This window comes from Saccoglossus kowalevskii, chromosome 2, assembly GCF_978046115.1.
Source record: "Saccoglossus kowalevskii chromosome 2, keSacKowa6.1, whole genome shotgun sequence".
NCBI classification, from domain to species: Eukaryota; Metazoa; Hemichordata; class Enteropneusta; family Harrimaniidae; genus Saccoglossus; species Saccoglossus kowalevskii.
The window spans coordinates 38,856,831-38,874,916 of NC_140642.1; the positions used below are offsets into that span (position 1 = coordinate 38,856,831).

General features: G+C 34.4%; 1 protein-coding gene across 1 annotated transcript; it reads left to right on the plus strand.

The window, feature by feature from the left end:
- The first annotated feature begins 15,743 nt into the window (after positions 1–15,743).
- On the plus strand, positions 15,744–17,617 carry LOC100374165 (uncharacterized). Its single transcript, XM_002734137.4, has 2 exons — positions 15,744–15,962; positions 16,966–17,617. Exons 1-2 carry the CDS (start codon positions 15,879–15,881, stop codon positions 17,416–17,418), a joined length of 537 nt encoding a protein of 178 aa, XP_002734183.1. The 5' UTR covers positions 15,744–15,878; the 3' UTR covers positions 17,419–17,617.
- Positions 17,618–18,086: the final 469 nt, after the last annotated feature.

Below are 18,086 nucleotides of genomic sequence, written 5' to 3' on the forward strand. Positions count from 1 at the left end.
TCTAATAAATGAAGTTAAATAGGATGTTATAGTTCAATCACAATTCAAACCTCTCTGATTTGTTGTTGACTGGTTTTGGTGGGTGTGACAGAGGCGGCGACACGAAATGTTGAATGGGGGTGTCTGCTCATCATTTCTCTGACATACTAGTGGGATCCGGGACCCTCTGTGATGTCTCATCGACACAAATAAACAAAAGGTCCCACCCAGCTTTATTTGCGGAGGGGATAAATAAAGCGTCCCAGGTTTGAACGCATGACCTGCGTCTATCACGTCGTTTGTGCCCAGTGTGACGTAGCGCTTGGCGCTCGGAACGCAGTGCTGTTCTGACGAGGCACGCAAACACATGCTGTTGCTAGGGGTTAGTCGTTTGACATTTTTTAATTTCTTCCTACGCACAGTTTTGTAATTTTTCTGATCACAAGTCGTTGACACAAAAATGCGTCGATTAACAAACACCCTATGTCCACATAATGCAAACACAACCGTGTTGGATAAAATAAATCTGAAATATTATCAAACAATCGATACATTTTCAGAACTATATTTTATTCCGCCTCGCAATGAAATAGGTGATGTGGTTTAGCCTCGCTTTCACATGTAAATAGAAGAGTTGAAGTGTTCGAATGCCCCAAACATTGTATCTGTCGTATTTCAAGTTCAAGCAGCTTCTTCATCGCTTTCTGGGACTGAAAACATAACATTTTGCTTTTAAAAAAAGTGAGTTTCATTTCCATTCCAGGGTTATTCTTTATATAAGATTAAGAAGTTTGTGCATATGTTGAGCTTGTGGTGTATTTCTCAAGCGCCCGTCAAAAGCAGACGAAATATTTTGTGCATATCATTGTTTATTATTCTTTCTCTGGTTTTCTTTTGTATCATTTGCAGCAGTGATAACTTCAATTAGTTACAAAACACTGTATTTGTGTTTAATCTTCCTGCATCCGGATCACTATTTTACTATATTTATTAACAAACCACAAGCTTTCGTAACAAACTAGGCGTTCCCGCTATTTATAAAGCAAATTTGGTACTGAGATAAATTTTCTCAAGTTTTCCACTTCGAGTTGAACGTCAATGTAACATTAGGCATAACAGTTTTCTATAATCGTTTTTGGAATTTATTTATAAATTCTATTGACTACATGTATACATAATTATGAGCCGTATATTTTTTTTTATAGAACTGTAAAAAATTTTTTATATTTTAGATACCGAATTTGTAATTCTGTTAATATTATATTGACGTTGAAATCTGACTACTAGTACTTGTGTCGCCTGTTTGGAAACTAGGATCAAGGTAAGACATCCATATTCTTAACAGATTTATTATATTTTCAGGTTGCATGTTTATTATATAATTTAGTAATCTGTCATTTAAAAACAAATGTACAAAATGAACAAAGATATTTGTTGTGAAGATATAATTTTATATCAGGCTACATCAGTACAATGTTTATATTTTCTCAGATGGATTCTAATTCTCTAAATCAAGCCGTTGATATAAATGATGTAGATGAAGATGTTTTAATGGCTGCAAAAATTCTTTATGAAATACGGTACAAAAACAGTAATGTAACCACTCACTCTGGATACCACAATTATGCTGCTCCAAAGCCTAACAATACCTACTCTGGTAACCACACTAACGCTGCTGCACAACCTAGCCGTGCCACATACTCAGGTGACCACACTTACGCTGCTGCACAACCTAGCCGTGCCACATACTCTGGTGACCACACTTACACTGCTGCACAACCTAGCCGTGCCGCATACTCTGGTGACCACACTTACGCTGCTGCACAACCTAGCCGTGCCACATACTCTGGTGACCACACTTACGCTGCTGCACAACCTAGCCGTGCCGCATATCCTGGTGACCACACTTACTTTGCTACACAACCTAGCCGTGCCACATACTCTGGTGACCACACTTACGCTGCTGCACAACCTAGCCGTGCCACATACTCTGGTGACCACACTTATGTTGCTACTTCTCAACAATCTTTGGTTGGATCCTTTCAATGTAAGCTCTGTGATAAGTGTTTTGATACTCTGAGAGCTCGTTGCGGCCACCAGAGAATCCATAGAGGCAAGAATGACACATCTGCTAACATTGCTAAAAAGGTTAAGAAGGCAAAAACTCAGAAGAAAAAGTTAGAGAAAAAAAGTGTTGCTGTGAATAAAGCAGAAATTGTTGCTACCCAAACAATAGTACATAAACAGATGGATGGTGAAGGAAGCCCTAACGTTGAAGTTCAGACAGGTAAGTCCATACCATGAACTTTATTTCTGTTACAATTGCTTTAATTATCAGTTTTGTTTATTATTTCATATTCTATTTTTGTTTTATAATATTTTGTTATGCATTCTGTTTTATTTTCTATTGATTTATTTTTGCAGTTTATTATAAGTTATAAGTTTCATTTTTAGGTTTCCAAACAGCAATGACAGCAACTGATACTAAATCTACCAAAAGTAGATATAGTGTAAAACCTACTAGGTCATACAGAAAGAAAGTGTTAGTATAGATCTATGTTTTGTCAAATGCATGTTATAGATTTATCATTGCATTTCTTACATTAGAAGTACACATGCATGCTAATATGTACAAGGTTTATCGTATATTAAACTTTCATCAAAACAGACTTTTAATATGGACCATTAGTTTGAAGACGTACTTTAATGAATGAAATACAAAATATGTAATCAGATAATAGATTAGTCAGCATAACCCTTTTTTAAGTAAACTTATTTATTAATAATAATACCATGTAATCAACAGTTTTGATTTTTTTTGATATAATTATATCTAATGTTGGTTTAATGTTGCTATTTCAAATTTTTATTTTTATGACAGTGTTGGTGAACACTTGGCTGCAAATAATAAAAGTACTGGAAATGCTGTTGCTAATTTGTGTAAGTATTTTGTATAATGTTACATTATCACGTTGGGAGTATTTCACATATCCAAGAAAATAGACATTGATTGTGTTGTATACGCATGAACAGACATACCAAGATTACAAGTTTGGTTTATAGAATTATGTGAGAAACAAAAACAAAATTTGATATTTTAATATCTGTTTTTCAGGTGATCTCATGGAGCAAACATCACAGAGTGCTGATGATTCATTTAACAATGGTATTGTTATGCTGAGTACAATTTCTAAGGGGCAAAAGAGACAATTGGAAGAAACAGAAATAGAAAGTCAACCTAAAAGGACCAATGTAAGTGAAGACGTTACCATGGTTGCAAACAGTGATGACACATCTAAGTTGATCTCATTCAAGCAAGGAATTAAACGATGCAGAGATGAAGATGATGAATGTGAACCACCAGTCAAGAAAGCAAATATTGGTAACTCAGTTGGAGAGAATTAAATACATGTGAGTATAATTTAATATTTGATGAATGATTATGCCCAGGTACACTCTCAATTGTTGTCTTTTCATTCATAACTTTGAAATCATATACTGTATTTGTATCTCTAACAGAATCACACATGAACCAGTGAATTGCACTTTTTGGATCATTATGACTCATTTTGACACAAATTACATTTATATGTGCTGCTGTAAAAAATCCAGTTTTTACTGCACTTCCTTTATCAATCTACATTTTTTCAAGTTTTTGTTTGTCTGCTTACAAGAATGTCTAGTAATGCTTTTACAATGTAATTTGAACAAATAAGTTCAGACAAACAAGCTTGAGGGCGCTATATTGTTATTTAATTTCTGGTCATCTAGCAATGAGATGCTTTAATTGCCATTAATTTTTTTAATTTTTTATTTACAGAATAATTACAGATACAGAAGAAGTTTTTACAGATTTTTACACAGAGAGGGGAAACGAATCACGGAATTTCAACAGAGTACAGACTTTATTGATAATATTTTTTTGAGATTGGCAAGCAGATATGGAACTCTACACCTTATTGTGGTTATGATTTATAGCTGATTTCAGGGAACTACGGTTTTTATAATTCAAACTTTTTTAAAGAAATCTTTTCTTATGATTTACCAGTAATATTCTGTATACACTTATAAGCATTGTTGACACATATAACATTGAACCATAGTTTAACATTCAGTAGTGATGACATCTATTATTTGCTATGTACATGTATTTATGTACACAACTGTGAAACACTATGATTCAGCCACTGTCTCTGATGTTTTTGGAGCATATACCCAAAATTTGTTGTCATTTTTTCCATTCATTTGTCAATACACTGTATTTATAATTGCCAAAACAACTTATTTAAAACTCCTGTAATGTTTTTAACAAACAGCTTCAGGCTTCAAACCTCTGGCACTGCTTAGATATCCTGGCCTGGTCAGCTCTGTCTAGTAAAAGCATGTAAGTTCAATGAAGTCTGAACCTGTCAGTAAACTTGCTTATTAATTCATGATTTTTTTCTGCTCTATGTTTACTCTTCAAAACCGTCAGCCAGCTTCAAATTCGGACTTCAAACCTCTGGCACTGCTTAGATATCCTGGCCTGGTCAGCTCTGTCTAGTAAAAGCATGTAAGTTCAATGCAGTCTGACCTGTCTGGTGATTATGGAGAGCAAAGAAACAGATTCATGACAATGCATTATTTAAATTGTATTAGGAAAATAACTTGGTTCAAAAAAACAATGTGTTATTTATAAAAAAGATGCCTGCTGGGGTACTTATTTGGTTTGCTTAAGACATATATTTGTTGATCAGTCATTGTGAAAACTGATTTGCTATAATTGTAAATCTTGTTTTTCATCACTAGTGTGGCTATTGGAAACAGATGATTTGATGCAGTCATGTCATTCATCATATAATACATACATACATCAATAATATAACACTAGATGTCATCCTGCTGTTTGTATCTATAGTATTTGTTACGTGTGTTTACTGTGCATAAAAAGTGCAAAAAACATTAGGATATTGACTGTATATTGTAAGAAATATTTCAACAAAATATTTGAATTGTAAATACCGTGAATCCTAATAAGATGATGTTCATGAATCTCTATTATTACCGAGAGAGTTACAAACAATGTATAATAAACGTGTTTGCCAGATTACTGTATTGTTTTATTTTGTGTACATGTTATAATTACATCATAATTTTAAATCTTATTTACAACAATAACAAAGATCTGTACAAAGTGCAATATTTATAAATTATGAACAGTATTTTTTTAATGAAATATACATTATTTTAATCATGTAAGACTTTAACATGCATTAATTGATCATAAAAGTATTCGTAAATATTACTGATTTATACTATACTGTCTGCAATAGAAATATTTTGAATCTGAAAATGGCGAATATATATGTTTTCATAAATGTGCGGTTCTCTGGCTAATAAATGATGTGGTGGTGTAAATATTAAGAGAATAATATAGTATAAAACAAAAAACAGTGCTGTTATTTATAAATTGTGACAATTACAAGAAATATGCTGATGAATAACTTGTTTTTTTTACTCTTTATATAAAATGATTTTGATATGTTATTTAACAAAATTAATATACCAAAACAATAAATATATAACTATTCATATTGTGTGTTGACTGTGTATGTGTGGAGAAAAGTACTAACACTATGCAAATAGATATATGAATGACATGTAAAATTTGTAAATTTGAAATGATAGCCAAGTCATCGCGTACATGCAAGCTGCCATATCACAATTAACATCACCTGATTTGATACTCTCTTCTGATTGGTTAACGGTTTATTGATGGTATGTACACATACACATGTAATGCAACACAACTCTGACAGCAATGTACACTATATAATGTACAAGTTAACTTAACTCCCCTCCAAATGATTGCGTTGATGATGACCCGTTCCTTTGCACGAAACGAACGAGATAAAATTATGTAAATATTATGGAAATAATAATTTCGACACAAGCCGACAGGGGCGTCGATCATGGGGGGACATGTCCCCCCCGTTTTGAAGGGTGGGGGACACAATATCAACTGTCCCTCCCACTTTCCAGACTTACCCAAGTATCAATAATAGGCTTATATCATTAATGATCAAGAATGAAAATTCCCAGGTGAAAATCCATTGATTAACAATAGGCCTATTAAAGTTTTCATTTACGATAATGGTAGTTTCTTCCCATCATCGCACGATGGTTTGCAAAACTTTTCTGCACTTCATCAGATAAAAATAGCCCGCATCCCGCAATTTTACTGCTATACTTTCCTCGGTCTTTAAGAAGTCTGAGAAGCGTAACGCGGGAGTCGCAAGACCGAGTAGCCGAATTGTAGCAAGTTATGGATACGAGCTGTCTACGTTAACCCCGCGAAAGGTAAATTCGGTCCCCCGTTCAATCTGAATTTACCCGGGGAATTTACACAAGCTTTTAATTATATCTACCTACGTTGACAAATCACAGTAAGTACTGTATATAACTTCAATTCAGTATAAACAATGGTGTGTATAGGCCTGGTTAAGTGTGGAATTACCCAGAACAATGAGAAAGCAAAAAGGAGAAAACAGAGCATTCCGGAACATTCTACAGAACATGTTGTTGTAAATAACTCCTAATATGGAAATCCCCAAAATGCAAGTAATGGATGTACCATGTGCGAGATATATGGGTCTCATATAAACAAAGATAGCGACTTTGACTGTTGCGCAGATCAACGAGTACGAACTGACACGTTTCCATGCTTTAATTAGGTCATTTTCATGGAAGGTATCGAAGGAGTCACCGGCGGTAATCAGTGCAAGTCGCGCCCCGGTCAAACCTCATACTTGTGATTTCCATTTGAAGAGCGCATTGGATTGTGGGAAAATCAATGTTTATCAACACAAATGTCGAACATGCGCAGCGCGACGACTACCGCGCTTTAAACAATTTCCGAGATCGCGCCCTCATTTGTCGATCTGTCACTTGACCTAAACATGGAAAACGTTACATACTAGTATATGATGATAATAATAATTGTTATATTGAAATCATAATGATAGTATAATAATATGTTTATTCCATACTGTAGGCCACTGTCCCAAAAGTACATTAGTAGTGTAATAAAATATACAATATTTAATATACTCTGAGAAGCGAGGTAAACCAATTTAGCTGTATTACGTATAGTGATAACTTTGATACAACCCATGAACTCGATAAATTTACCTGGACAACAATCAGTGCGATAATATAACGGGATATATTTGACAATTCATGGAAGGTGGGACAAATGAGACAAAAATGGTATTCGTTCTCAATCGTGTCAGTTACACAAAATAGACAATGGACAATATTGACATTGTACCCATACCTATATTTACCCATTATACCATTGCAAGAAAAAAATGGTTGTAGCAGCATATAAATGCACGGTCCCGAGTCTCGGCACGTTCCGAGAACGTGAACGTAGCAAATGTTGGGCAGCTTACAAATATATTTTCTGTAGATCTTATCTTTAACATTAATTATCAGATACCTTTCCATTCGAAAACCCCTCTTAATATTGTTCGTCAGTACAGTGTTTGGTATTTTCAACCGATGCTGTTATCTCTGCGTTAATTACTCTCTCCCACTTAATTGTATAATCTCTCTTAATTGTTTTTCATTCGACCCAGACAGTTCTCTTTTATCGTATATGTTTTCCCCAGTATTTTACCAACATTATTTCAATTAAAACAGAAAGTGATTGCCTTCTTAGTCTAATTACTGAATCAAATATGTCAATCCACCAGAGAATATTTATGTTAGTAGATCCACTGCACTTTGATTTCTAAAGAGTCATTAGTGCTTTTTTTGTGTAATTATCCTTTGCTAAATCATACTTTCCGTTAGTTTAAAATATATCCCTAAAATGTGTAACTATTAGCTATAGCTATTTCAACTTCATTGTGATAGAAATTGTATGTTATGTTTTAGCAGTCCGTCTCTTCTATAGAAAACCATTACCTTATATTTGACTTGCCAGTACTTTAAACATATTCAAAAGAGTGTCAATCACTATAATTAACATGTAATTAAAATAGTTATAAATTTAACACTGGCATTAAAAAAAATACACATGACAATTACAAAAGAACTTAAGAAAACCCGGAAAAAATGAAAATAAATTAAATAAATAAATAAATATTTATTTTGCAATCCTACATCAACGTGAAAAATAATTGTTTTCCAAATCTTATTTGATGTTGATGTGCATCATATCATAAATCATAAGTTATTTTGAAAGACAAGAGAATGTGAATTAACTTGAAGTGGGAAAAAATGAAAAATTAATATTCATTGAAATGCGGAAAAAATACTAGTAGTTATATTGCACTATCTAGAAAGAAAACGTACACACCTAGTAAATGAAGTTTAATGGAGTTGGGTGTTATTGTATTGGGCGGGCAATCTTTACATCTAGCCTATTAGATTCTTGAGATTTTTAGCACATGTTTTTGCAGTTATGTAATAAAGTTATTATGTTATGTTTTATCCGCTATTCAAACTTCTCTGATTTGTTGACTTATTTGGGTGGGTGTAATAATAATAAATAAAGCGTCCTATAAAGTTTGAACGCATTACCCATTCTATTGCGTCGTTTGTGAGCACGTACTAACGCAGTGTGACGTAGCGCTCGGCGCCGTGAAGGCAGCACTGTTTTTATACACACATACACATGCTGTTGCTAGGGGTTAGACGCTTAACGTTTTTGAATATCATACGCGCAGTTCTGTAATTCTTCCGATTACGAGTCGGTGGCACAGAAATGGCTCGATTAAAAAACACACCATATGTCAACATACTGCAAACATGACCGTATTGGATAAAAAAAATCTGAAATATTATAAAATAATCAACAACTTTCGGAACTATATTTTATTCCGCCTCGCACTGAAATAGGTGATGTGGTTTAGCCTCGCTTTCATATGTAAATAGAAGAGTTGAAGCGTTCGAATGCCCCAAACATTGTATCTTTCGTATTTCAAGTTCAAGCAGCTTCTTCATCGCTTTCTGGGACTGAAAACATAGCATTTTGCTTACAAAAGGTGAGTTTCATTTCCATTCCAGGGTTATTCTTTATATAAGATTAGGAAGTTTGTGCATATGTTGAGCTTGTGGTGTATTTGTCAAGCGCCCGTCAAAAGCAGACGAATTATTTTGTGTGCGTATCATTGTTTATTATTCTTTCTCTGGTTTTCTTTTTTATCAATTTGCAGCAGTGATAACTTTAATTAGTTACAAAACACTGTATTTGTGTTTAATCTTCCCGTATCCGGATCACTATTTTACTATTTTTATTAGCTGGAAAAAACCATAAGCTTTCGTTACAAACTAGGGGTTCCCGCTAAGCAAATTTGGTAAAATTGATAAATTTTCTCAAGTTTTCCATTTCGAGTTGAACGTCAATATAACATTAGGCATAAATGTTTGCTATAATCGTTTTTGGAATTTATTTATAAATTCTATTGACTACATGTATACATAATTATGAGCCGTATATTTTTTTTTATAAAACTGTAAAAAAATGTTTTTATTTTAGATACCGAATTTGTAATTCTGTTAATAATATTGACGTAGAACTCTGAATACAAGTACACTTGTGTCGCCTGTTTGGAAACGAGGATCAAAGTAAGACATCTATATTCTTTACAGATTTATTACATTTTCAGGTTGCATGTTTATTATATCATTTAGTAATCTGTCATTAAAAAACAAATGTATGAAATGAACAAAGATATTTGTTGTGAAGATATAATTTTATATCAGGCTACATCAGTAAAATGTTTATATTTTCTCAGATGGATTCTAATTCTCTAAATCAAGCCGTTGATATAAATGATGTAGATGAAGATGTTTTAATGGCTGCAAGAATTCTTTATGAAATGCGGTACAAAAACAGTAATGGAACCACTCACTCTGGATACCACAATTATGCTGCTCCAAAGCCTAACAATACCTACTCTGGTAACCACACTAACGCTGCTGCACAACCTAGCCGTGCCACATACTCAGGTGACCACACTTACGCTGCTGCACAACCTAGCCGTGCCACATACTCAGGTGACCACACTTACGCTGCTGCACAACCTAGCCGTGCCACATACTCTGGTGACCACACTTACGCTGCTGCACAACCTAGCCGTGCCATATACTCAGGTGACCACACTTACGCTGCTGCACAACCTAGCCGTGCCACATACTCAGGTGACCACACTTACGCTGCTGCACAACCTAGCCGTGCCACATACTCTGGTAACCACACTAACGCTGCTGCACAACCTAGCCGTGCCACATACTCTGGTGACCACACTTACGCTGCTGCACAACCTAGCCGTGCCACATACTCTGGTGACCACACTTACGCTGCTGCACAACCTAGCCGTGCCACATACTCTGGTGACCACACTTACGCTGCTGCACAACCTAGCCGTGCCACATACTCTGGTGACCACACTTACGCTGCTGCACAACCTAGCCGTGCCACATACTCTGGTGACCACACTTACGCTGCTGCACAACCTAGCCGTGCCATATACTCTGGTGACCACACTTACGCTGCTGCACAACCTAGCCGTGCCACATACTCTGGTGACCACACTTACGCTGCTGCACAACCTAGCCGTGCCACATACTCTGGTGACCACACTTACGCTGCTGCACAACCTAGCCGTGCCGCATATCCTGGTGACCACACTTACTTTGCTACACAACCTAGCCGTGCCACATACGCTGGTGACCACACTTACGCTGCTGCACAATCTAGCCGTGCCACATACTCTGGTGACCACACTTATGTTGCTACTTCTCAACAATCTTTGGTTGGATCCTTTCAATGTAAGCTCTGTGATAAGTGTTTTGATACTCTGAGAGCTCGTTGCGGCCACCAGAGAATCCATAGAGGCAAGAATGACACATCTGCTAACATTGCTAAAAAGGTTAAGAAGGCAAAAACTCAGAAGAAAAAGTTAGAGAAAAAAAGTGTTGCTGTGAATAAAGCAGAAATTGTTGCTACCCAAACAATAGTACATAAACAGATGGATGGTGAAGGAAGCCCTAACGTTGAAGTTCAGACAGGTAAGTCCATACCATGAACTTTATTTCTGTTACAATTGCTTTAATTATCAGTTTTGTTTATTATTTCATATTCTATTTTTGTTTTATAATATTTTGTTATGCATTCTGTTTTATTTTCTATTGATTTATTTTTGCAGTTTATTATAAGTTATAAGTTTCATTTTTAGGTTTCCAAACAGCAATGACAGCAACTGATACTAAATCTACCAAAAGTAGATATAGTGTAAAACCTACTAGGTCATACAGAAAGAAAGTGTTAGTATAGATCTATGTTTTGTCAAATGCATGTTATAGATTTATCATTGCATTTCTTACATTAGAAGTACACATGCATGCTAATATGTACAAGGTTTATCGTATATTAAACTTTCATCAAAACAGACTTTTAATATGGACCATTAGTTTGAAGACGTACTTTAATGAATGAAATACAAAATATGTAATCAGATAATAGATTAGTCAGCATAACCCTTTTTTAAGTAAACTTATTTATTAATAATAATACCATGTAATCAACAGTTTTGATTTTTTTTAAATATAATTATATCTAATGTTGGTTTAATGTTGCTATTTCAAATTTTTATTTTTATGACAGTGTTGGTGAACACTTGGCTGCAAATAATAAAAGTACTGGAAATGCTGTTGCTAATTTGTGTAAGTATTTTGTAAAATGTTACATTATCATGCTGGGAGTATTTCACATATCCAAGAAGATAGACATTGAATTTGTTGTATACGCATGAACAGACATACCAAGATTACAAGTTTGGTTTATAGAATTATGTGAGAAACAAAAACAAAATTTGATATTTTAAAATCTGTTTTTCAGGTGATCTCATGGAGCAAACATCACAGAGTGCTGATGATTCATTTAACAATGGTATTGTTATACTGAGTACAATTTCTAAGGGGCAAAAGAGACAATTGGAAGAAACAGAAATAGAAAGTCAACCTAAAAGGACCAATGTAAGTGAAGACGTTACCATGGTTGCAAACAGTGATGACACATCTAAGTTGATCTCATTCAAGCAAGGAATTAAACGATGCAGAGATGAAGATGATGAATGTGAACCACCAGTCAAGAAAGCAAATATTGGTAACTCAGTTGGAGAGAATTAAATACATGTGAGTATAATTTAATATTTGATGAATGATTATGCCCAGGTACACTCTCAATTGTTGTCTTTTCATTCATAACTTTGAAATCATATACTGTATTTGTATCTCTAACAGAATCACACATGAACCAGTGAATTGCACTTTTTGGATCATTTTGACACAAATTACATTTACATGCGCTGCTGTAAAAAATCCAGTTTTTACTGCACTTCCTTTATAAATCTACATTTTTTCAAGTTTTTGTTTGTCTGCTTACAAGAATGTCCAAGTAATGCTTTTACAATGTAATTTGAACAAATAAGTTCAGACAAACAAGCTTGAGGGCGCTATATTGTTATTTAATTTCTGGTCATCTAGCAATGAGATGCTTTAATTGCCATTAATTTTTTTATTTTTTTATTTACAGAATAATTACAGATACAGAAGAAGTTTTTACAGATTTTTACACAGAGAGGGGAAAGGAATCACGGAAATTCAACAGAGTACAGACTTTATTGATAATATTTTTTTGAGATTGGCAAACAGATATGGAACTCTACACCTTATTGTGGTTATGATTTATAGCTGATTTCAGGGAACTACGGTTTTTATAATTCAAACTTTTTTAAAGAAATCTTTTCTTATGATTTACCAGTAATATTCTGTGTACACTTATAAGCACTGTTGACACATATAACATTGAACCATAGTTTAACATTCAGTAGTGATGACATCTATTATTTGCTATGTACATGTATTTATGTACACAACTGTGAAACACTATGATTCAGCCACTGTCTCTGATGTTTTTGGAGCATATACCCAAAATCTGTTGTCATTTTTTCCATTCATTTGTCAATACACTGTATTTATAATTGCCAAAACAATTTATTTAAAACTCCTGTAATGTTTTTAACAAACAGCTTCAGACTTCAAACCTCTGGCACTGCTTAGATATCCTGGCCTGGTCAGCTCTGTCTAGTAAAAGCATGTAAGTTCAATGAAGTCTGATCTGTCTGGTGATTATGGAGAGCAAAGAAACAGATTCATGACAATGCATTATTTAAATTGTATTAGGAAAATAACTTGGTTCAAAAAAACAATGTGTTATTTATAAAAAAGATGCCTGCTGGGGTACTTATTTGGTTTGCTTAAGACATATATTTGTTGATCAGTCATTGTGAAAACTGATTTGCTATAATTGTAAATCTTGTTTTTCATCACTAGTGTGGCTATTGGAAACAGATGATTTGATGCAGTCATGTCATTCATCTTATAGTACATACATACATCAATAATATAATACTAGATGTCATCCTGCTGTTTGTATCTATAGTATTTGTTACATGTGTTTACTGTGCATAAAAAGTGCAAAAAACATTAGGATATTGACTGTATATTGTAAGAAATATTTCAACAAAATATTTGAATTGTAAATACCGTGAATCCTAATGAGATGATGTTCATGAATTACTACTGAGAGAGTTAAAAACAATGTGTAATAAATGTGTTTGCCAATCAGATTACTGTACCGTTTTATTTTGTCCATAATTGTTTACAACAATAACACAGATCTGTACAAAGTGCAATATTTATAAACTATGAACAGTATTTTTTAATGAAATATACATTATTTCTTATTACAATCACTTTAATGTGCGTTAATTGATCAAAAAAGAATTTGCAAATATATATGTTTTCATAATAAATGTGAGGTTCTCTGGCTAATAAATGGAACCTAGATGTGGTGTAATTATTAAGAGAATAATATAGTTTAAAATAAAAACTGTGCGTTATTTATAAATTGTGTCAATTACATGAAATATGCAGATGAATAATTTGTTTTTTATTCTTTATATAAGATGATTTTGATATGTTATACAACAAAATTAATATACCAAAACAATAAATATATAACTATTCATATTGTGTGTTGACTGTGTAAGTGTGGAGAAAAGTACTAACACTATGCAAATAGATATATGAATGGCATGTAAAATTTGTAAATTTGAAATGATAGCCAAGTCATCGCGTACATGCAAGCTGCCATATCACAATTAACATCACCTGGTTTGATACTCTCATCTGATTGGTTAACAGTTTTAGTTTTATGATATGCACATGTACGCTTGTAATGCAACTTGTATATGTACGAGTTTTTATAACAGCCTTATTTCGCATTAAGCGTGACTGTGCATATTTGATAGTATAGTATAGTCGTCTGTAAGATGCAAAACGCAACTGGCGGCTTATTAGAGCACAGTCCCTCAAAAAAAATTGTTGAGGGACTGTGATTAGAGGGAGGAGTCAACAAATTGAAATCATTATGCTGAGTTGTATCTGATCGCTGTGGAGTGTTTGATTTGAGTGGAACTGATCTTCATTGCTTAGATTCCTTTATTGAATGACTCCACGTTGCACAACTAGAATTATACTGGCCTAGTAACGTAACATAGTAGATTCATTAATGAATATTAATTTTCATTTTGCATACCTAACTGAAGACATGAATAACTTATTGTTATTACTGTCTGTATATTATGAATTCAGTGCTGAAAAGAAGTAATAAAAAGATGACTAGGTTAATTAATCAGAAGTATGATTTTGTTTGCAATTTTATTTTAAAAACATGGACAGTTAACATTAGGGAATTTTTGTCATGTGTGCGGAAAACTTTGACGCATCGTCAGTGTCCAATCCTCTCTGTGCAAGCTGGAACATTAAACTGTAAAACCATTTATTTTCATTGACATGTTCACTGTGTTTTAATTTCGCGATTTTGTCAAGAAAACGATGATTTCTATAGTTATTTTACATGTTTACGTAGATTTAATTTAGGGATTTTACTTATCAGCAAAAATACCGAAATTAAAACCCAGTGAATAATTAATGCATTGACAGTACCTTGGAAATGCAAGACAGAATGCCTTGGGTAGGATAGGCCCATGGATAGACTAGAACACAATCGTTACGATGTTTAATTTTAAATTCCTACAATGCAGAAGAACTAGATTATTTTATTTAGGTGAATCGAAATAGCAATGAAAAATAGACATGGTCTGACGTAATAATTACAGTGAATTGGTTAGTCATACTTATACCTCCATGGTCATACTAAATTCTCAGTAAATATGACGTCATCGGTGAGTTCATTGTCGTTTGAGCATTGAACAGAAAAAAACTTTAATAACTTGTATGTATTGTTTGACATTGCATTGTATATTGTTAACAACGGCAGCCAGTCAAAAATTGTGAAAACCCCCTTCTTTTGTGTATCTGTTTTCAATGGTGGATGTTTTCAATGGTGTTTTCAATGGAGTGTAGTGTCGTTGAGGGCGTTGATCTGACACGCTTTCTGTTTTTTCGGCCTTAGTGCAGTGATTCCGTGCAAAGCAGGCACCGTCATCGTAGATATCGGTGATAATTTGGCGATCTCGCGACAATTCTAGTTATAAACATAGCCACGTAATCACTCTATTTAATAATTGTTTTAATCTAAAAATGTTTATTTTTAACAATGCTTGTCATACAAATTGTGGAAATTCCCACCTTTTTTTAGAATTCCACGTAATCATGACGCTAGGCATACAATAGACTAAAAGTTGGAATCGGACCTTTTCGATTTGCTGCTACTTTCGGACAGCCCACAAAGCCAAACAGACGATATCAGACTAAGTGCTACGCAGCGACGGCGGACATCTCATCAGGGATTTTCATTCTGAAGTTTAAAAGCAATCACCATGCCTTATCACTACGGGAAGACAGAACTCACGTTACTAGTACAACTGGGTCCATATATTTCCTTCGTAATCGAAACCACTCAGGTAATACTATGCATATCGAGTTATTGCTTACTGAATGTAATTTATATTGATGGCTATACGACGGTGTATGACAACTTAGCCGTACATGTTTTTTGTTCACCGTGTGAAAACTAGACTAGTTTTCGTGGATATAAATCGGTATACTTAATCTATATAATTACACGTTATCCCCGCGTGGGGATAGAAAACATCTTATATGTATTTTTGTTTCGAGATCTTAGGTCAATCATGGTGTGTTTTCATTGTAATTTGTGAGGATGTCAGTGACCATTTAGAAGCAGGGAAAAGCCAAAAGGATTTGGGTTTGATTAACATTGCTACTAGTCTAGTCTAGTGACAAATATAACGATGAATTATATACATCTATTGACCGATATAAAGCGTCGTGTTCACATTTTCGTACAAGAGTTATTTCAAATATGCACATACATACAATGAGTTAGTACCTAAAAATGAGTCACTCCAACCACCGGGTTTTCCAGCTCGGGTATTTCCCAATTCTTAGTAAACTAGCATGTCTGAGTATTTTGTAACTACTCGAGGACCATCAAAGCCGTTCCCTTATTTTGTTAAAAAAAATAATAAATATTCGTCTGTTTTTGGAAGATAATTCGACTAGATAATTTTCGTATGCGAAGTAACCACAATTATGTTTCAATCAATGACGAGACAGAAAGATCAGAAAAATAAAGCTTGAGGGTGGGAAAATGAGGGTAGGAGCATTTATTAGTGCTACTTCAGTCAATCTTCTTGTGCCCATCTATCATGGGGTGGGGGTTGTCATGTTGACATTGACTGGCGCATTATACACAATTCAAGATGTGATACAAATCAACTTTAATACAAAATATACCATGAACAAATCAATCTTTGTGTTTTATTTTTTTTTCATATTCAATGCTAATATTGTATATGTTACACCGTGACGACATTTCTCTGTCACCACGCTACGTAACCAATACTTATACAATACTATCAAAATTATCTTATCTTTTTATTGCAGAACGAGAGCGTGGACAGTGTTATGCAGACAATCTACACTAGAACAAACATACCACCACAATATCAACGCGTTAATCATAAGGGAACAGAGCTTCAGCCAGGGCAAGGAATGTGTCTTTTCCATTACAACTTTGAAGAATACTCAACACTGCTGCTATCTGATGCCCGCGTTAAAACAACTGACGCTGGGACAGAGGACGAACGTTCCGATTCTGAATGGCGCTCAGTAATTCTGAAGGAATGTCCCAAAAATACGATTGGTTATATTTCCAACTGTCCCACGATTCGCGCATGCCCGGCATGTAAAATGGTCATTGAACACAATGGAGGATGCAATGAGATGGTGTGTCGCTGTGGACATAAATTTTGTTTTATATGTTTGCAGCCAGCGTTAAATAATAGATTGAACTGCGGTGCGCATGATTCTACAAGCATCGCGGCAATACAATGTTGAATACATCGATGTTCTATGCACCATTGGGATTATAAGCAGAGTTCCACCGTGACTAATCAGCACAGTTGTTGTCACATTTATTTCGCGATCTAACATAAGTAGAAAACATTCAATGTGATTGGAGCAGGATGTATATTGCATCTATGTTATGTATGTTTTCAAACATACGTTACTATTAAAGTTTCTTAAGAAAAACGTGTATATTTTATATCGTTGTTATAGTATAGCATGGGATATATCAGCGTTGTCTGTGATAATCGTGTTAACATTCAACTTTTATCTCAAGAACCAGACAGAGAATATTGCAGAAAGCAGACATCGTGAAATAAAGTAACTAAAATGATTATTGAGAATATATGTAAAAATAATTTAGCAGCAAACGACATGAACTTCGCATGCACTTTGAATTAATAGTAGGTATCAAATGATATTTCGTTCCACAGTGATAATGTGTCACACGCAACGTAATATTACCGTAATTGGTATAGTACAGGTGTGATGGTTCAAATACCAAAATGGCAACAGTAACAGAAAGACTTCCCTGGCGGCGATGATAAAACACGAACACGGAGACAACAGATGAGGTTTCAACTGGTACTGGTATTATTATACTCTGCAAACATCAAGTATAATAACGCGGTAAAACTCCACTACTCCAATAACTAGAT

What these genes read in the sequence shown, in the direction of transcription:
- LOC100374165 (XM_002734137.4), top strand. Translation starts at nt 15,879, where the DNA reads ATGCCTTATCACTACGGGAAGACAGAACTCACGTTACTAGTACAACTG. An exon ending in TCGTAATCGAAACCACTCAG is followed by an intron (nt 15,963 to 16,965) that starts GTAATACTATGC and finishes TTTTTATTGCAG; the next exon opens with AACGAGAGCGTGGACAGTGT.